Genomic DNA, 21,778 nt, shown 5'->3' with positions numbered 1-21,778 from the left:
CCATAGTTTTGGTGCTTGGGCTTGTCACTTTGGACCATGTCCCATTCCTTGCGGAATCTAAGCAATTTTCTGTTGTAGAAGACTTAAAATTCTGTAGGTCATACTCTGGCTTTTCATTCAGCACCACTCTATCATCATCTAGGTTATTTATCGATGATGAAAGTGGTGATAGAGAGGTGGTTTTCGGCGAGGTGGAGCCGAGTATTCACCATAAAATAATTAACATCTGGTTACAATTGGCAATAACTCGGAAAAAAAAAAAAGACAACCGAGAACTCCTATCAAGATGGAAGCAAATACAGGCCTTATCATAAATCTGACTTTATGATCTTATGGCATGATTAACACAAGTTCTTCTAAAAAGCATCCCCACACGTCGCCCTTACTGAGCATTGGTAAGACAAATACACACATCAAGAACTGGCTAATTTCTTTAGCTGTGTGATACAACATGCTTAAATCACTATGTTTAACATGTTAATCATAAATTCACTTGATCATTAATTAAAAGAACGAAAATAAGATTGTAAGACAATAACTGGAAATTTTATTGTCACTTCCATGTTGACAATGAATACATTTCGATTTTTTACTTAAGTAACTGAAGAGTAAATTGAGCTCCCCACCATAGTTACTTACCATAGTGCCTTTGGGTCAAATAGGGCCCAAAGTGCAGTGGCTCTATTACGGTCTGCAGAGGGCTACCTGTAAAATATATGAAAAAGCAAAAGGATATATTACTCAATAATATACCGTACACACAATATAATACAAGGTGTTGTCAAAGATAAAAGGGTGTTACAAATGAGTTTGGACAGTATATGTTTACAAATGTACAATTAGGGCCTGATAATTTGTGCAGTCTGTGTAACAGTACATTACAACAAACTCTGTGAATATATATCTGCGTTCAAATGTTTCTCCACAACAATGCACACAAAAAAAATTAATAAAAAATGAACACAATCTGTTTTCATTCGTCAGTGTTAGGAATGCCTCGATATCCTTCCACTCAAATATTTATTCTTTTTTCACTCAGTTCGTATATTATTACAAATTATATGCCACAAAAACTTAAAAGACAAATTATGTTATTCTCTCTGCTCTCGTATATAGGCCTATAGAAGAATATGTCATATGTATATAGATATACACACAGTCCTTTTTTTTTCTGGTGGAACATGCTGGAACAGTGATCCTGCACCTTTTTGTTGCATTTTTTATCATGGAATAGAAATGTGTGTGAATCCTTTTAACATAATTTTTTTTAATTCCGCTGCGTCTTAGTTGAACGAAAAGGAGGTTAGAAACACGTGTGTGCATGTGTGTGTGTGTGAGCGTTGTTACAACACTTAAGCGAATGGACCAGAAAAATCATTTACTTCCAAAAAATAAAGTTAGGTATGTTTTCCTTGACATTCAAACAAATCGGACATGTAACATTCATATTAATAAAATTAATTTAGAATATAATTATAATTTAGAGAGTAAACCATCCCTGGTATGGCTTAACTAATGTAGAAATTTTCATTCCCTGGTTCTTCTTTTCGAAGTCCTTTACACTTCTACACCTACCTACCTACCTACCTACCTACCTTGCCTCCCGCTTCAGTTACCTATCATTGTATCACAATCTCTTCACACGCATGCAAAATAAGCCGCATAATAGCCATAACAACATGAGACATCATCGCATTCATCTTCAGACACAATCTCACTATCACACTTGTGGAAAACTCTACCCAGTGACATCAGACTGTCGGAATTTGACAGTGTTCGAAAACAAACTCATTAAGCATTTTCTTACTGCGAAGAGTGGAATGCAGTAAACTGAGTATTCTAACTTATTGCAAATGTTTCGAAATTGTTACTGTTTTGATCTGCTTTATATTTGCACAGCCAGCTACTTACTTCTAGATATTTAATCATTTTTCTTAATCATTAATGTATGAAGGGTTCAGAGCCATAGTGGGCCAAGTGCCATATATTAAAAACGGAGAAAAAAAGGGTTAAAGTTAAGTGATTGCCATAATTTAATGAAACATATAGCAAATAATATAAAGTATGTACATTAAAACTAAATGATATGTCACTCTTCACTAAACTATGGTATTCACTTAAATTTAACCCTTGCTTTCTCAGTTTTCAATAAATGACGCGCATATTAACGGATTGATCCTGCACACGCTGCTGCACTAAACCGTTCCTTCTCTCACTCAGTAAGACCGTGACAAAATCTCAGACACAGCATCACGATATTTCTCATATCGCGGTACTACCAATCTTTATTCTACATGCTAAAGACACACTTTAAGATGCTCTCCTAAAAAATTTGCCAAAGTGGACTGAGCTTGTTCTTTTCCTGTACCATTCAATTTTGAACCTTAGTATTTCCTTGCCATTATTTCTCAGTGCGATGCTCTTCCGGAATTTCTGTTTCACTGTAATAAGAAATCACTCCAATTTTAATAAATGTTAACAATTTACTGCCTTTTTGGATATCATCATACTGACAAGTAGTCCAGAAGTCTTGACGGTCTGTTCTTCCTGAAGATTTGTGGACTCTCTTTTTTTTTTTTTTTTTTTTTCAGAGAGTGGTGAGTGAGTGTTCTCTGTGTATCTTTCGGCTCTTCTTTGTTTTTTACATAGGTAGTCATATATAAAATGAACATACTTTAGAAAACACAAACTCAAATGGATATTTTTTAATAATGCCACTGATGGAAAATTATATATTTGCACCCAGGACCAGCTTATCTATACTGCTAATTGCAATTTGAAATATTACATTCTCATAACAATTTTCAGTTCTACCATTTAACGTAAAAATGTCAGCATCAGTAGAGTGGAAGTGAAAGTTAAATCGTAAATGAAACGTTCACAGTATTTCATGGTTTTGGTGCTAGGGTTTGTCACTTCGGACCATGGGCCATTTTTGCACTCTATGCATTTTTCTGTTGAAGAATACTCAACTTTCTGTAGTTCATACTCTCATTTTTATTACTCAGTGACGCTGTATCATCAACTAGGTTATTTAGCATCAATGAAAGTGGTGATAGAGAGATGGCATTTGGTAAGATGACGCAGAACATTCGATATAGAATACCTGATATCCGCCTTATGTGTGGGGGGAAAAAAAAAAGGGAAATCAATCCAAGTGTTAATCAAACCTATGCCTGAACATGACTCTCAATTTAACACCTTATGGAATGATTAATACAAGTTCCTCTATATACCACTCTCATATATCATCTTTATTGAACATTGGCAAGGCAAATATGTACGTCAAACAATGGCCACTTTCTGTAGCAGTGTGAAATTGCTTGCTTGAAGCTCTATGTCTATCATGTTAATGTATCATTATATTGATTATTAAATTAAAATGGCGAAATTCAGCCTATAAAGCAGTAACTGAGAATTTAGTAGTCACTTTGGTGATGATAATACACATATTTCCTTCTATTCTCTCACGCAACTAAAGAGTAAAATGAGTTCCCCAGTATAGTTACTCACCAAAAACCCTGTTGCAAGGTCTTGGGGTATTCAGGAATCCAGCTGCATCTGTAAATTATATAAAAATTCAAGAGTGTATATTAGACAATGGAATACGCATAACACCACAATACAAAACTCTCTCTTGGTAGAAGGGGTTTACAAAACTTTTTTCAGGAATTAAAAAGAATTTCAATGGTAACAGTATGGTTTAGGTATAAGGTCTCAAAAGTTATAAAGCCTGTTGAGATCAATCGCACCACACGACAGCATCAACAATATTCCTGATTTCAATTTGAATTGTAACATTCTCACAAATACTTTCAGTTCTACATTTAAAGCAAAAATGTCTGAGTGTATTGAGTGAAACACTGGTTAATTCTTAAGCGAAATATTCACAGGCTTTTGTAGCTTTGATGCTACGAATTTGTACCTTTGGACCATTGGGTATTCTTTTCAGACTCTGTGCACGTTTCCGTTACTGAATACTCAAATGTCTGCAGATCATACTCTCATTTTTTTCTTATTTAGCCACTTTATATCAACTAGGTCATTTACAGTCAATGGAAGTGGTGAGAGGGAGATGGTATTTGGTGAGATGAGGCGTAGGATTCGCCATAAAATACCTGGCAGTGTAATATTGTTTTCTTAACATATTATATATATATATATATATATATATATATATATATATATATATATATATATATATATATATATATCAAGTTAATGTATCATTAATTATCTTTATTATTAATTGAAAAAACGAAAATGAGCCTATAAGACAATAATTGATGTTTTAGTGGTAACATTCGTGTTGATAACATATAAATATATATTTCCCCTTGCTCAACTAAATAGTGAATTTGTTTTCCAAGCATAGTTACTCACGATTAATTCTGGCACGTGGCTGTCCAACATTATTGATCCCAATGCCAACTGTAAAAGATATAAAAATGAAAGAGAATATATATTACACAATGGAATACATACAACAACACACTACCAAAAAATGTCTTTGTAAAATAGGGATACAATACACTCTCTAAATTAAAGGAAAATTCATTCAATGATAAAAATATCGTTTATGTATACAAACTCAAAAGAAATTAGGCCTGTTAATATGTACGGTCTGTGTAATCGAAAGTATAACATTATCTGTATGTGCACCTTAGTGTATCAGATGTTTTATTCGATAATAATGACCAATATGTGAAGAAATAGGAATGAACCCAGATTGACTCCATCTCTCAAGGCAGCTTTGATCTCCCTCCTATATCTTATTTATTTTTTTCACTCATTTTATATACTTATACAACTTGTAAGCCACAAATGCCTAATTGCCAAATGACTTTATTTCTTCTTCTCTCGCATGTAAGCCTATGTTAGGATTCATAATATATAAATAAACACACACATAATGATAACTGAGCAATTCATATCAAAATACAAGAAAATTTACCAGAGTAATAAGTTACTTCACAAAATTTCGGTTATTTCTACATTTCCATGACTGTCAAATAACTTGAATGTGTGCCATTCACCTAAAGAAGATAAGTTTACAATATATTTGTAAGACAGAGGCCTATCCCTTCCCAGCATGGCTCAAAATTAAACAATTTTATATGCAGGTTCACTTACGCCTTGAGCGTTGACAAATGTCCCCTAGATTACCGATGTGATTCAATCCACTGACGGAAGGTTTGCTTCACGTTGATGCAATACGAACAAAGAGAACTGCACAGATGACTACAGTATAATTGTTTATGTTGAAACGTGTGACCATCCACTGTGCATGTTTGTGATTGAGAGTGAAGGCAATAAATTTATCAAGAATAATTTCGGTTTCTTCTTTACTATGATAATACGAGGCCTGTCTAAAAAGTATCCGACCTTTAGCCAGAAAAAATATTTCAAATACCTGACGGGGTTAGGACCCTAATCCCCTTCAAAGTAGGCCCCTTGTGCTTACAACACTTAGCCCACCGATCCTTCCACTGCCGGAAATACCTCTGGAAGTCTTCTTTTGGAATGGTATTCAGCTCCGTCGTCGTGTTCCGCATTATCTCTTCTCTACTCTCAAAACGGGATCCTTTCAGTGGTGTCTTCAATTTTGGAAACAACCAGAAGTCGCAAGGAGCCAGGTCTGGAGAGTAGGGAGGTTGCGAACGGTTGTAATTCCATGTTTGGCCAAGAAAGTGTGGATCAATTGGGATGAATGTGCGGGGGCGTTGTCGTGATGCAAGTGCCAGTTGTTCGCTGTCCACATGTCTGGTCTTTTGCGCCGAACTGCATCACGGAGTCGCCGGAGAACATCGTGATAGTACTCCTTTGTCACCGTTTGTCCTTCCGGTGCGTATTCGTGATGCACAATTCCACGGACATCAAAGAAAACAGTCAGCATCACCTTGATTTTGTTTCGCACCTGCCGCGCTTTCTTCGGCCTTGGAGACTCGGGATGCTTCCATTGCGACGACTGTCTTTTTGTTTCTGGGTCGTACCCGTACACCCATGAATCATCTCCAGTTATCACAGTGTTCAGAAACCCAGGATCAGTGTTGGCGGTGTCCAGAAGGTCCTGTGCAACATCACGACGGAGGTCTTTTTGTTCCGGGGACAACAACTTGGGCATGAATTTCGCAGCCACTCGGTTCATGTTCAAATCATCACGCAAAATTACATGTGCAGAATCTTTACTCACTCCAACCTCTTCAGCAATCTCCCGCATGGTCAAACGACGATCTGCCATCACCAAATTTCGCACCCTCTCAACAACAGCTGCACTCCGAGCAGTTTGGGGCCTGCCACAACGCTGCTCACTCTCCGCTGATGTGCGGCCATCTTTGAATCGGTTGAACCACTCCTTAATTTGTGTTACACCCATCGCATCTTCCCCAAACGCCTGCTGAATCTTACGAATTGTTTGATTTTGAGAATCACCAGTATCTTTGCTCAATTCGTTCAGTCATCTTGCGAGAAAACTAAATCCGACAAACACTTAGAACAGCACCTTACTTGGCGACCACCAGCCAGTGACTGGCACAAGCGAATGCAGTGAAAAAATTCAAGCATGCGCATTACGGTTCCTCCTTCCACCGTGCAAAGTGGCGCCGCCTTAGAATCACTACTTAGCGCGGGAAAATTTAAGGTCGGATACATTTTAGACAGGCCTCGTATTCTCCAGCTGTAATTCCATGATATAGAATGCCTTAAAAGGAAAAGTTTCACAATACCTCCAGTTGGCACCTAGATATTACAGTGGAAGCGTGTTCGATGCGTAATGGATAAGCCAAGGATGAGTACAAATGTGCAACCTTAGCGGCTGCAATATGTAACGAGTGCTGAACTGTGTGAAATTTTGAATAATTCAGATTCAGGTTATGAGATTGAGGAATTTAATCGTTTTGCTATGGAAAAGATATTATTCTCCCAGAAACAGAAAAGCTAGAAACACAATCAGTACCAGTAGACCCAGAAACAGAACCTGTAGGCCTACCATTAGAATCACAACAACCAGAGAGGGAATGAAAAAGAAAAAAAGTTGATTGTTGAAATCCCAGAGACACATATTCGATGTGAAACAAAAATATTCAGTCAGTACATAAACCTGTATTTTCTGGAAATCCAGGACTGAACCCAGATTTGGAAATAAACGACAAAAGCTCTCCCAATGATGTATTCAATTTATTTGTTGACAATTCAGAATTTTCGGAAATTCAATCAGAAACGAATAAATATGCTAAACAACAAATCAATATCAGAAAAAATGAAGCCCTATCAAACCAAAATCTGTATATGTTTAATGGAAATATGTATCTATCAAAGAAATAAAAATATTTTTTGCAATAGTCATTCATAATTGCTTAGTAAAGAAGCCATCTCTAAGAGATTACTGGAATTCAGAGCCACCGCCCCCCCCCACCACCACCACCAGCACCACCACCACCACCACGCACTTCTCCTTAGTGTGCTGCCCAGCCGCTCCCAACACAATAAGGAGATCTTTGCGCTCCTGTGTGCCACACCACTGATGATGTCTGCCAGAGTAACAGACGAAACGTATGATAGCAACAGCTCCAACAGACCATGGCCCTTTAGCCCGGATGACATCAATCCCTATGATGCAGGCCATGAAAACCCACATTCCAAGACATACAACATTTTATACTTATGCTTATCACTGAATACAAATTAAATTTAGCAATAATTGTATATTATTACAGTATATTAAAACTTTTTTCAAATCGATCGAAGCTAGATTAATCTATCAATTAATCAAATAAATTCAAATCTTTAATCGATTAAATATTTTAATCGATATACAGTACTAATTATAAGATAATGACTGAGAATTTTATTGTCATTTTCGTCTTGACAATGAATAGCCTATATTTCCTTTTTTACTTACATAACTAAAAGAGTAAATTGAGCTTAACAACATAGTTACTCACCACATTGCCTTTGGGTCCCACCGCGTCCAAATTGTGGACGCTCCACTGCACGCTCCAACAGGAGCAGAGGGTTATCTGTAAAGTATATGAAAATGTAAGAAGGCGTATTATACAATAATATACCATACACACAATGTAATACAAGCTATTTTCCAAGGTAAAAGGACATTACAAACGAGTTTAAGAGTACTAAAAAAATTCTCAATTGTAAAAGGACCGTACATGTTTACGAATTCACAAGTAAACTGGGCCTGATAATACAGTGTGTTTGCATCAAGCTTGATCCGAAGAACTTGGGTGGGAGCAAGTACGACATTTCAGATCCATAATCTCCAGCATATTGCACTCACATAGCTTCCATTAATTAATGGCATGCACACAATCATCATTTTTATTTCAGTACATATTGTAAATGTCTTTGACGTACAGTAATTGCATAATGGAATAATACCTTTCATGAATCATATATTTCAATAAAGAAAAATGCTAATATATACTATATATAAGTCAAAATTCGTATACCCGCCTAACACGCAGTCCCTTGAACAGCGTCTTATCAGGGTTTTAATGTATATATATATATATATATATATATATATATATCAGTTATTCATAGATTTTAAATACGCATATGAATCGGTTAAGAGAGAAGTTTTATATAATATTCTTATTGATAAGACAAATACATATGACAAGTACTAGCCAATTTCTGTAGCAATGTGATACAACATTCTTATATCACTATATTTAACATGTAAAAGTATCATAAATTCGCTTGAACATTAATTTAAAAACGAAAATAAGATTATAGTAAGACAATAACTGAGAATTTCACTGTCACTTCCGTCTTGACAATGAACATATTTACATTTTTTACTTACATAACTAAAAGAGTAAATTGAGCTTCCCACCACAGTTACTCACCATACTGCCTTTGGACCCCATTCTGTCCAAATTGTGGATGCACCAACACGATCTGCAGAGGATTATCTGTAAAATATATAAAAATGCAAGAGGATATATTACACAATGATATACCATACACACAATGTAATAAAAGCTATTTCCAAGGTAAAAGGGTATAACAAATGGGTTTAAGAGTATTAAAAAGTTCTATTGTAAGACGACTGTATATGTTTACCAATTCACAAATAAACTGGGCCTGATAATACAGTGTGTTTGCTTCAAGTTTGATCCGAAGAACATGGGTGGAAGCAAGCCTGTAGTACGCAAGGTAAAGTACGACATTTCAAATCCGTATCTCCAGCATATTGCACTCACACAGCTTCCATTAATTAATGGCATGCACAAAATCATCATTTTATTTCACTAAGTTGTGTTACATTAGTTGCTGAAAGCGATGTCCATTAGCATTCAGACATTCCCGACATATTTTGATGAGATTTGAATTCACACGCAAAAGTTCTTCTTTCGTTATTCTTCTAATTTTTATTCTTATATTGTCTTTCAGTTCATTGACGGTGTGTGGGTTATTTCTATAGACTCTATTTTTTAGGGTTCCCACAAATAATAATCGCACGCGATTATATCTGGGAAACGTGTGGGCCACAACATTGTAGAAATAGCCTATTGTCACTAAAAATCTCCCTTATAGCCTCCAAAGAAGCAACTGCAATATGGGCTGTGGCAGAGTCTTGTTGAAAATATGCATGCTGTCTCTCATTATCAGATAATTGTTCAAAAATCTGTGCGAGTATTTGAGTATGATACCTCTCTGAATTTACAGTATCTTCAAAAAATATCAGTCCTATTACTCGATTTCCTGTTATGGCACACCACACAATAACATTTCCATCATGCACAGGAACTTCGCGAATGAATCATGGATTTTCTGTGCAACAGTATCTATTGTCCTGCGAACATACATAACCACGTAAATGAGACCATGTTCCATCAGAGAAAATGATAAATGTGGATCAACAATACCATCAACAATGTTTTGTAAAATCCAATTATATAAATTCATTAGACTTCCGTTGCCATGCGGCCATAATTCTTGGACTACAGTAACTCAGTAAGGTTTCAATTTTGAAAGTTTAGTAGCCATATGGGCTGAAGATTTTGGTATGCCTACTTCTTGTGCAACATGATGTAAATATTTATTAGTAGAACATTCAAGTGATGCACCAATATCATCAAGTTTTGCTTCTGTGAGAATCCTTCCCTTTGGCCTATGAATTTTAGAGTTCAGAGATCCCATTTCTTTAATCTAATGAAAAGGTTTCGAACTGTACCTCTATTTGAAGGTCGAATATCGGGGAATTTCTTTACACATTCCTACACACTTGTCAGCATGAATCCCTTTCGACGGAAGTTTCGTACATAAATATTCAGTCGTAGAGTAAACTTTCAGATGGCATTTCAATTATCTAAACAACTAATTTAATGCACAGCACATACAATTCAAACGCAATTAAAAGAAGTACACAAGCACACACGTCTTCTATCACTAAAATCTCACACTGTACTGAGCTGTGCCAAAGACTGTTAACATATAGCCCAGCGCAACCTTGAAGTAATCAGCGGTTGAAATTTTCTGCGTTCTTCAGATCAAGCATGACGCGAATACAATATATATGCAGTCTGTAACAGACATACATTACAACAAACTCTATGAATATATATCTGTGTGTGTGTATCTTTTTTCATCAAATTTTTACTCCATAACAATGCACATGCACACACACACAAAAAATAAATAAATGAACACAATCTCATTCCATTCATCCCTGTCAGGAATGCCTCTATTTCTTTTTTTGTCCCGAATGTTTTCTTGTTTCCCTATATTACCTCTAGTGTGACCCCAAACTTGAAACCTATGCTACGCCAATGATGGTCTTAACTCTGCCAGTAAAAATAAATCATTTACGTAAATGAACAAATAATTTAAATCATAGGAAAGATCATTGTAGTATCAGTCTTTATCATTAGAATGGATTGTAAACAGTCAATGAGGTTTAGTTTTGAATCATGAATAGAATTTCAACAGCAGCACAAAGAAAATGCAAGTGTTCCCTCATAGTAAGTGTATCATATGCCAAACATGACGTCATGTCAATATAATCCATGAACAATATAAAACAAAAAGCGGACAATATACCACACATTTTTCTATTTCACTATATGAAAACGTAGAATGGTTAGTGGAATGTGAAATTTCAAACAGGATATTTTGCTGGCCATGCTTATTGTTTCCTAACAAAAATGAGGCTTGGAGTAAGTATGGATTTGCTGACTTAAATCACTTGTGTAGTGCACAGCAAAAACATTCAAAATCTCAAACTCATGTATAATGCTTCCTGAAATCAAAACTTTTCGGCAAACAGTGAATTGATACGCAAATCTGACTTTCCCAGGTAGAAGCTTCCTGTGAAGCAGGCTTGAATAATTTCAAGGGAAAAATTGTTCCGGGGCCGGGTAACGATCCCGGGACCCTTCGCTTAGCACACGAATGCTTTACCGACTGAGCTACCCCAAGAACCATACACGACACAATCACAATTCTTCCCTTTATATCCACACAAGTTAAATGGGGATGAGTTGTGTGGATATAAAGGGACGAATTGTGACTGTCGTGTATGGTTCCTGGGGTAGCTCAGTCGGTAGAGTATTTGTACACTAAGCGAAGAGTCCCAAGATCGATACCCAACTCCTGAACAATTTTTTCCTTGAAATTATTCCAGTGACTTGATACTTTACTTGATGATCAATTAAGAACTGATACCAATAAATAAAATGAAGGGGTAAAGAAAAATAGAGATGTATTAATACGAATCATTGACGCTATTTTTTCGTCTAGCTAACCAGGAGCTCCATCTACGGGGACATGACAAATCAGATAGTTCTTTGAACAAAGAAAATTTTTTAGAATTTTTGAATGTGTGAAAAAAAATATGGGTTTACCATTAGAAAATCATCTAAATTCTTTCACAGTGCTTCCAGGAACTTCTTCATTGATTCAAAATGATACCATAAAAGCTATTACTGCTGTAGAAAAAGAAATAAAAAAATGAAATTAACTCAGTTTCATTTGCAGCTATAATACTTGACGAAACTTCTGATATTGAGAACAAATCTCAACTATCTACAGTTCTCCACTATGTCTATGAAAGATTCTTGGGCTTTGTAGATGTTAGTGCTGATAGAACAACAGATGGTTTATTTACTCACGTAGCACGAGTAGTTAATGAATTTGAAATTTCTACTAAACTCGTGCGACTATAGACCAATTATTTATTTTTAACAGAACACACATACTCCAGGTTCAGCATACGCCACTCCAATAAACCTCATTAAATATGTACGTTCGTATATATTATATATATATATGCATGTACAACTGTACATATGTTGCACGCGCACGCATGCACACACAAACATCTGTATGGATGTAAGTGTCCATTCTCAAATTTGATCCCTGACTTCATTTCTATAATTTGAAAGATCTGTACATCCTTCCTATTATTTTAATAAATAAGATTCTCAGCTTTATGAACTTATGGATTTTTTAGTTCGCTGTAAACAGAAATCACTGTATTTTTCATTATAATTAAGAAGTAATTGCCCTTTTTTAATTCCATCATAGTGAGCAGTAGTTAGAATTCAGGATGTCTGTTGTTCTTGAAGATCTGCGGAAACTGTTGCTGGAGGTAGTATTATCGGATTGTATTCTGTGTTTTTTTGGGTCTTCTCTTCCTTCTTTATGTACGCCTACACAAAATGGGCTTACATTTGACCTAATAAATTCAAATGAATTACTTTTTGAAATGCTGTCACCGGTGCAAATGTTCTAATGATTTTAGCAGATGAACCTTAAACTTCTCTATCTGGTTGATTAACCTACTGAACACTGATGAAGTGTCACTCTCACCCCACATAAAATTCAGCCTCTGCTACGTTATAAACGACGCATATGAGATGTTAACAACAAACATAAATTTACACTGCAACTGAAATATTGTCGTTACAATATGCATAAAGCCAACTTTATTCGAAAATACGAACTTTTACGTTGGAATAAGAGTCGCTTTTAGTCTTACGATTTCTGGTTAAAAAATTTTGCTAACAACAAAGATATCTGCCTCTGAAACGCGAAAACCAAAAACGCCCAGTTCTGAAGATAACCTACAACAGGTTGAAACTAGTCAACAACAAGGTACGTAATTAATACGTGAAAGAAATGCATTATAATTTCCGAAGTGATATAGTGTTAAAAGTTGTGTAATCAAGATGTATAAAAGAATAAATTGAGCTTCCCACCAGTTACTCACCATATAGCACTGGAGTCCCATCGCGCAAAAATGATGGAGGCTCCAATGGAACCTGCAGAGGGTTGGCTGTAAAATATATGAAAATACAAGAGGATATATTACACAATGATATACCGTACACACAATGTAAGTCAAGGTATTGTCCAAGGTAAAATGGCGTCACAAATGAGTTTAAGAGTATTAAAAAAATACTCAATTGGAGAGAGAGAGAGAGAGAGAGAGAGAGAGAGAGAGAGAAGGAGGGGGAGAAAGAGAGGGGGAGAGGGAGGGGTAGATAGAGGGCGAGAGAGAGAGAGAAAGTGTGTGTATGTGTGTGTGTGTGTGTGTGTGTGTCTGTATATACATACATATAGTGAGGATCACATAAGAACAGTTCCTAAACAGCACATATTGCCGCCTTGTCAGTGTTGCCAACTGTTACCAGATATCACACGATCCTACGTACTAAATGACTTATTTTCTTACAGTACTTTATGTTGAAAGGTTATTCTAAATAATTCAATAATTTTTAACATATTTTCGTAGGCAAACTATACGGGAAAGGGATCAACATGTCAAGTATTTTGTCTGGCAATACGAAATTCATTGGTTTGACTAAACAATTGACTCACGAGACCTAACCTAAAAACGTATTTTGTTTGACCACATGAAATTATTAGTACTAACTCCGAAAACTTACGTGATTATAATTTTGAATTATAACCACAACCTAACACACAAAATAAATATTATGTATTAATATTAATACTGATATTGATTAATTGTTAGTATGTTCAAATGTCATTAGCCTCCAGTAACCGGCTCAGAAATCTAGTACAATTTTATTTTTATGGAACTCCAGTACCGACAAATATTGTCGATATTTGTCTCAGCTGCCAACATACCAGTTTCAAAATCACTACCATTTGTAATATTTGTCAGTATCGAAATTCGAAACGAAGTTGGCAAAAGAAAATTCAACCTGCAAATTAGAAAATCACCACAATCCACTAGCATATGTAGTGATGGGGGAAAAATGATTAGGTTTCACCCTTAAGGTATGAAGTAAGCTGACCCGGACTATACATACATACAAACATACATGGTGGCGCAGGGAAGCAGAAAATTTTTAATGTAGTGTTGGCAACTCTGTAATGCTGGCAGTTGTTTGGAATCGATGAGACGTTATTGCAAAGTCTTTGCCATTTAGTAATCATGCAGCATTGGAGTGGTGCGGAACCTCTTGTCACTGTGAGAATGTTTTACAAGCAGGGTGATAGTGTGACTGCTGCACAAAGGATATTTCGACAGCATTACCAGCTAGGACGCAATGGATGGTCCCATCGACTCATGCGATTACAACATGGGTGCATCATTTTGAACAAACGGGTTCAGCCTTGAAAAAGAAACTCCCAGGTGGTGTTCGAATGGCACATACCCCAGAGAAGACTGAAGCTGTTTGGGTTGCCATCGAAAGGAGCCCTTGCCGCTCTGTTCGTCAACATGCATCGGCACTACAGACTGGGACAAAGAGCGTACAAAGAATACTGCATGAATTGAAGTTCCATCCCTACAAGTTACAGATTGTAAAGCAATTAAATCCACGAGACCCTGTGTCACGTAGGGAGTTTAGCAAATCGTCACTAGAGTTTTAACTGTTCTAACTCCACAAAACTTGATTCTGAGAAAACAGTGATTGTAGGTTATGAATGCTATAACAATTTTTATAGTGAAGTTACAGAAAAATCAAATACACAACAATTTTATATTAGTTACGAAATATTTATTGACACTTAAACAAATATTTTCACTGGCACATAATGGCTGTATTGTAAACAAATGTATTGGAGATAGAACCTATGACAATATAAATGTCAAAACCCTTTAATTACCAGATGTGTATGTCCAAAACACAACTAATGTCTACTTGTTAACATGTTTTAAACACATTTTTGTAAAATTGTACATCAACTGTCAGCATATAGGGATTCATTGACGTAAGATATTTCACTTTTTCAGAAGGACTACTCACGTGACTGGTACAAGGCAAAATAATGAGCATGGTTAAATTCATATTATTCCCTTCAGATGATGTCACAAAATGTGCTCTTGTTGATTTTTCTTTAAAAAGCTTTAATCAACAAATTCACTGTTACAGTTTAACCTATACTTGATTACAAAAATATTTTCTTTATTGCAAACAATATGTTTAACTTTACAGTAAGGTATAGTAGAGAAGTTCATGCCTTTCGAAATAGCCATCTCATAGTCAAAAAAAAGTCTTTCGTCATCATTTCATGTACAATTAGGTGCACTTTGTGAGTCTGAATTGCTTTAAGGTTTCTTATTAATGATACTGGACTGAATATTTATGTAAATTTTAGTTTGTTTTCAATGACACTGTGCACTGCATCAATCTCTTGTACAAGACTCTGGCCGGGTTCTGAAAACTTTTGTTCTTTGCTGATAATTTTCTGATTGTTACTTAAAAAGTGCAAGAGGGCTATTGATATGATACTGTTTCTATTTTGCGGAACATGTGAGTCGGACCAAAGTTTAAATTTTGTAACCTTGGAATTGTTTACACCGTGAGTAGCGAGAGAGTGAGCTTTCCTTCAGCCAGCCTTCAAGTCTTGACTTCGATGTGCAGTGAACTTGAGTGAGTCTTCGGAAGTCAGTCTACATGTGAGTCTTTGAGCGAGCAAGGAAACCAGCCTTCGAGACCGGGGTTCGACATGCCGTGGACCGTAGCTGGAAGACCGGGGTCCGATGTGCAGTGAACTTGATTGAGTCTGTAACTGTGGCAGTATCCAGGCAAGTGCGACGTATCCAGAGGCTTGGGTTCGATGTGTAGTGAACTGTACATGGGTGGTCTCGGGTTCGACGTACAGTGAACTTGAGTGAGTGAGCTAGAAGAACTAGCCAAGGTGAATGAACTGAGAACTGACAGTTTTGTTCTGCACATAGTGCTTAGTGAACAGTAGTTGAAATTAGGAGTACATTGTTGTTCTTCTCAGTTATACTCGTGTATTGTCATTGTCACTGTGTGGAATGCAATAACGACTACTGTGTTGCTGTGTCGAGTGGAATACACATTGTTGACGGGTGAGTAATTAAAGGTATAAATAAAAGTCACAATATTGTGATATGGCTAATATCGTGATAGTTTCAAAATTTATCATGATTTTACTGAATGTGAGAAAGACCAGTTTCTTGTGTCAGTGTATTAACGGATTGATCCTGCACACGTTGCTGCACAAAACCGTTCCTTCTCTCACTCACTAAAACCATGATAAAATCTTAAACACAGTATCACAATATTACTCATATCATGGTACTACCAAACTTTACCCTATATGCTAAAGACACACTTTAAGCTACTCTCCTGAAACATTTGCCAAACTGAACTGAGCTCGTTCTTTTCCTGTACCATTCAATTATGAACCTCAGTATTTCTCTGCCTTTACTTTAATAACTAAGATTCTCAGGTTATGCTCTTCTGGAATTTTTATTCCACTCTAATGAGAAATCACTCCATTTTTAATAAACGTTAACAATTCACAGCCCTTTTGGATATCATAATACTGATAAGTACTCTGGAAGTCTTGACTGCCTGTTTTCCCTGAAGATTTGCAAACTCTCTTGTTTGAGATAGTGTTAAGTGAGTGTTCTCTGTGTAACTTTCAGCTCTCCTTCTTTCTGCAAGTAGCCATATATATAAAATGGACATACTTTAGACAACACAAACTCAAATGGATATTTTTTAATACTGCCACTGATGGAAAATTATACATTATTTGCACACAGGACTATCTCATCTATACTGCTAACTTCAATTTGAAATATTACATTCTCATAACAATTTTCAGTTCTACCATTTAACGTATAAATGTCAGAGTCAGTAGAGTGGAAGTGCAAGTTAAATCGTAAATGAAACGTTCACAGTATTTCATGGTTTTGGTGCTAGGGTTTGTCACTTCGGACCATGGGCCATTCTTTGCAGAATCTATATATTTTTCTGTTGAAGAATACTCAAGTTTCTGTAGTTCATACTCTCATTTTTATTACTCAGTGACGCTGTATCACCAACTAGGTTATTTAGCATCAATGGAAATGGTGATAGAGAGATGGCATTTCGGGAGATTACGCAGAGGATTCGATATAGAATACCTGACATCAGCCTTATATGTGGGGAAAAAGAAAAGGGAAATTGATCCGAGAGCTAATCAAACCCACACCTGAGCATCACTCTCAGTTTATCATCTTTATGACATGATTAATACAAGTTCCTCTACACACCACTCTCATACATAGTCTTTATTGAACATTGGTAAGCCAAATATGTACGTCAAAATGTGGCCACTTTCCATTGCAGTGTGATATTGCTTGTTTAAAGGTCTATGTTTAACATGTTAATGTATCATTAATTACCTTGATTATTAAATTAAAAATAACTGAGATTTTACTGGTCACTTTGGTGATGATAATATACATATTTTTTTCTATTCACTTGCGCAACTAAAGAGTAAAATGAGATCCCCAACTCAGTTACTCACCAAAAACAATGACGGGAGTTGGTGAGGCATTCAGGATCCTGTTTCCATCTGTGAATTATATAAAAATGCAAGAGTGTATATTACACAATGGAATACACTTAACAACAACACAATACAAAATGCTCTCTCGGTAGAAGGGGTTTACAAAACTCTTTTTGGGAATTAAAAGGGTTGCAATTGTAAAAGTACTGTTTAATAATAAAGACTCAAAAATAATTAGGCCTGTTAATATATAAAATCTATGTAATCGACAGAACAACATTCTCTTTTCATATTTATCACTGTTTGTATGTTTCTATATCACAAGATTTATTCGATAATAATGAACACAAAAAGATATTTGTTATTAATGGAAAGAAATTCGCTCCTGCACCGAGGAATGAACCCTCGCCTGATCATTAATTGGAAGGACGGAAATAAGCCTGTAAGACAATGACTGAGAATTTTAGATAGAATTTATTCAAAACACCAGATCAACAATCTTGGCAGACCACAAGATCCTGAATTTTTAAAAACAGAATATTCTGAATGCATAAGAAATATAATAAAATATTGTAACAGAAAAAAATAAAATAGAAAATCAGCATTTTGAATCAACATAATAAAATATTTAGTCAATATATGTAAACCTAGAAAATAAATCATTTAATAATGTACACGTGTATAAAACAAGAGATAATTTAAATCTAAAATAATATAACAAATCAAAAATTCTAATAAAGGTGGTGATTCAAAATCCTTAAGGAGTCCTTGATTATGTTTAAGATAATATTTTCCACAGTTTAGTGGAATAGACCCTATGTAAATTTTGAGATACTACCTCTACTGCCAAAAAGTATACCCATGATTGCCCAGTTGTTGAGGGATATATCATAATGGTTGCTTAAGTCGGGAATACATGGGTCATATTTTTTTTTTTTTTTTTTTTTTTTTTTTTGCAAATGAACGAACTGTGGGATCTAAAACAACAGCCTGATTTCTCTTTCGTGTTGACAATGAATACAGTTCCATCTTTCAACTTATGCAACTAAAAGAGTAAATTGAACTCCCCACCGTAGTTACTCACCATTAGCAATGAACTGCCTATAACGGAGACCTCCTGGTTGTCCTAGATTCCTCTCCATAATACCTGTAAAATATATGAAAATGCAAGAGGATATATTACACAATGAAATATCGCACACCCACAGCCAGGTTTAAGCCAATTGGACTGATTTATTCCAATTAGGCATCTAAGTACAATGATTTATTTGTCCAAGAATACAACAAAATGCGCAGATCTGAGAGTGGCATTGACGAATTAGGATATATAAAATAACAGATGAATACCATGAAAGTGTCTGATATAGATAGCTACATGCTTTGTGAAGGAATGAAGTCTCTTAAGCCAATTCTGCCTATAGAGATTAAAATCCCAATGAATAAATGGTTGAGTTCCTTGCTTCAACATTAGGTTTACTGCATTTGCAAATTTACTCATCTTTCGGATTATTCTGACAATCCCAGTAACTGTGGCATCAGTGGAAAGAAGATTTTCCAAGCTTAAACTGATCAAATATTTACTTGAGATAGAAGAAAGGGGCCACAAACCTACAAAAATTTCATTCTGGGGTTTTATATTACAGATTCAACAAAATTATTAATAAAGAAAAATTATAAATGGACAGTATTAAATGATCATGAAACAATTTAGTGGAAATAATTATTGGCGCGAAATTTAAAAAACTGAAATATGATTAGTAATTCTCCAAGAAGAACAGCAGTGGCTATCTTCAGACTAGTAACGGGGCATGACTGTCCCAGGATCTCTTAAAAAAAAAAAAAAAAAAAAAAACTGGAATTTTTTCGTCACCAAAAGTGTTCTCTGCAGATAACACAATTGAACTATCAACTTGCAGAACATATTACATTCCAAAGCTATCAACATATGAGATATAAATATTAATAACATCACAAACGTTTACTCACATATTAGAAAATAAATGGAAAAAATCCCATATTCTAGGCATTTGACTGATTAATTATATGACTGAAATCATCAATGTTGCAAGAACGTTTGAGCAGTTTGGTAATTATGTAGGCTACATTGAATATGAAATTAGTAGGAGTTTATTAAACTTCGACAAAATCCTAAAATTTTTCCAGAGAAAAAAGGCAACATTAAAAGCGATAATACTAATATGCCTTTTTATCTATTTTTATTAAGTGATATTTAGAATTGCTACAAACAAAATGTATAAATAATTTCCTAATAAAGCTGTTCTTACATTTTGATTAAAAATAAATGTAATATTTTCATTCAATCATTTCACAGTCGATAAAATAGGTGATTTTCTGTTTATTACATGTAAAGATAATCAAGATATTATTTTGTTTTTCTACTTGTATGCTTACTTCCCATTAAGTCACATTCACTTTTTAAATAAATATTTTGATTGATATCCATTGCATAATAGGGATGTAAATCTCGCGACCTAGCACCGTGGTCTAAGGATCCTAAAACATCATGCCTGGACTCACGTTACACAATGTGTACTGGTTCGAGTCCTCATGGGGAAGGAATTTTCTCATGAAATTTCGGCCAGTGTATAGGACAGGTGCCCACATTACATTGTGATGAATTTGGGATGAATGTGGGATGCTATGATATGTAACAAAATCCTGTTATGGAAACAAGCGTGGAGGAATCATCGTGCAAACTACACAATACCTCCATTCTATTTAGATGATCGTTCACCTTTGCTGACGCATGTGGACGCCAGGCCAGTAGCTGGTTGGCCCTTCATGGGCTGTCATGCCAAGGATTTTAATTTTAATATAGATGTTCAGGGTCAGAAGTAGGCCTACACGTGAGCATATTAACAACCAGGAAGGACAGATAGACAAAGGAAGTAAGCTGCGAATGACACATGACAATGATCCAAGAAATAGAAGAGGAATGAGATGACGACAGGAGCACGAAAAGATACGAATGAAAGTATGAAGGAAAGAGAGGGAATAATATAATAAGAGAAAAGGGAAGAGGAAGAGAAGAATCCAGGGTTGGGTAAAAGTAGGAGAATTAACTAAAGTGGGTTGTTGTTTAGTCAATTGTTCGAAGACAGGTCTGAACCTCACAAGTGATACCAACAAAGTACAAAAGTACAACTTATGAGGCAACTAGGCCAGAAGATAATGGGGGGGGGGGAATTTCAGTATACGTATTCCTCACTGACAATTATATCTTAAAATACTAGAAAGAGCAGATCTGTCTATCTTTGTCGAATGCGCATCATCATGCTTACGAAAAGGCACTTTTCAGTGCCAATAATTTATTTTGTGTGCACAAGGTTGGAATTTTGAAGAAGGAAAGGAAGGAATCCGTGTTCTGAAATTTATCCGGAATTAGTGATAATAGGAAAATTAGTATACAGATACTAAATAGGAATGATAGAAAGTAGTAGACAAATTGGAATAAAGTAGAAATTATAGAACGGCATTAGAACAGACCAAAGTAAAGAGTAGAGTAGAGATAAGGCTAAAGGTTAAGGGGCATGAGTATAGAATCTGAGATGGTAGTAGGGGTTAAAGTTGGGAAACTGTAAGTGAAGAAGATATAAATGTAATAGGAGAAATGCAAATGACATGTTAAAATGAAAGTAATGTAAATGTAAATAAAAGTGGTAATGGCACCTATACCAAAATGTGAGGTAGATAAGGTATATGAAATAGCTGTTGACAATAAATATTCATATTCAAGATGTATAAACGGAGTAATTACTTATTTTAGTAGGTTATTTTACGACGCTTTATCAACATCTAAGGTTATTTAGCGTCTGAATGAGATGAAGGTGATAATGCCGGTGAAATGAGTCCGGGGTCCAACACCGAAAGTTACTCATATTGCTCATATTGGGTTGAGGGAAAACCCCGGAAAAAACCTCAACCAGGTAACTTGCCCCGACCGGGAATCGAACCCGGGCCACCTGGTTTCGCGGCCAGACGCGTTAACAGTTACTCCACACGTGTG

At 35.6% G+C, this 21,778-nt stretch overlaps 1 protein-coding gene across 4 annotated transcripts in view; it reads right to left on the bottom strand.

Annotated features, from left to right (window-relative positions):
* The window catches only part of LOC138707413 (uncharacterized), a 64,123-nt gene that overhangs the window by 22,545 nt on the left and 19,800 nt on the right, over nucleotides 1-21,778 (bottom strand). For all 4 annotated transcript variants that reach the window (XM_069836800.1, XM_069836801.1, XM_069836799.1 and 1 more), the window contains exons 2-9: nucleotides 18,836-18,898; nucleotides 17,770-17,817; nucleotides 13,235-13,300; nucleotides 8,868-8,933; nucleotides 7,944-8,018; nucleotides 4,384-4,431; nucleotides 3,514-3,561; nucleotides 640-705 (exon numbers count right to left, since the gene is read on the bottom strand). In XM_069836800.1, the coding sequence (XP_069692901.1) occupies nucleotides 640-705; nucleotides 3,514-3,561; nucleotides 4,384-4,431; nucleotides 7,944-8,018; nucleotides 8,868-8,933; nucleotides 13,235-13,300; nucleotides 17,770-17,817; nucleotides 18,836-18,893 (475 nt within the window). In that variant the 5' untranslated portion in view covers nucleotides 18,894-18,898. The remainder of the gene's footprint in view (nucleotides 1-639; nucleotides 706-3,513; nucleotides 3,562-4,383; nucleotides 4,432-7,943; nucleotides 8,019-8,867; nucleotides 8,934-13,234; nucleotides 13,301-17,769; nucleotides 17,818-18,835; nucleotides 18,899-21,778) is intronic.

Source organism: Periplaneta americana, chromosome 10 (assembly GCF_040183065.1).
Source record: "Periplaneta americana isolate PAMFEO1 chromosome 10, P.americana_PAMFEO1_priV1, whole genome shotgun sequence".
In the NCBI taxonomy this organism is placed as follows: Eukaryota; Metazoa; Arthropoda; class Insecta; order Blattodea; family Blattidae; genus Periplaneta; species Periplaneta americana.
The sequence above is the reverse complement of the archived record's forward strand: the minus strand, read 5'-3'. Positions and strand labels throughout refer to the sequence as shown.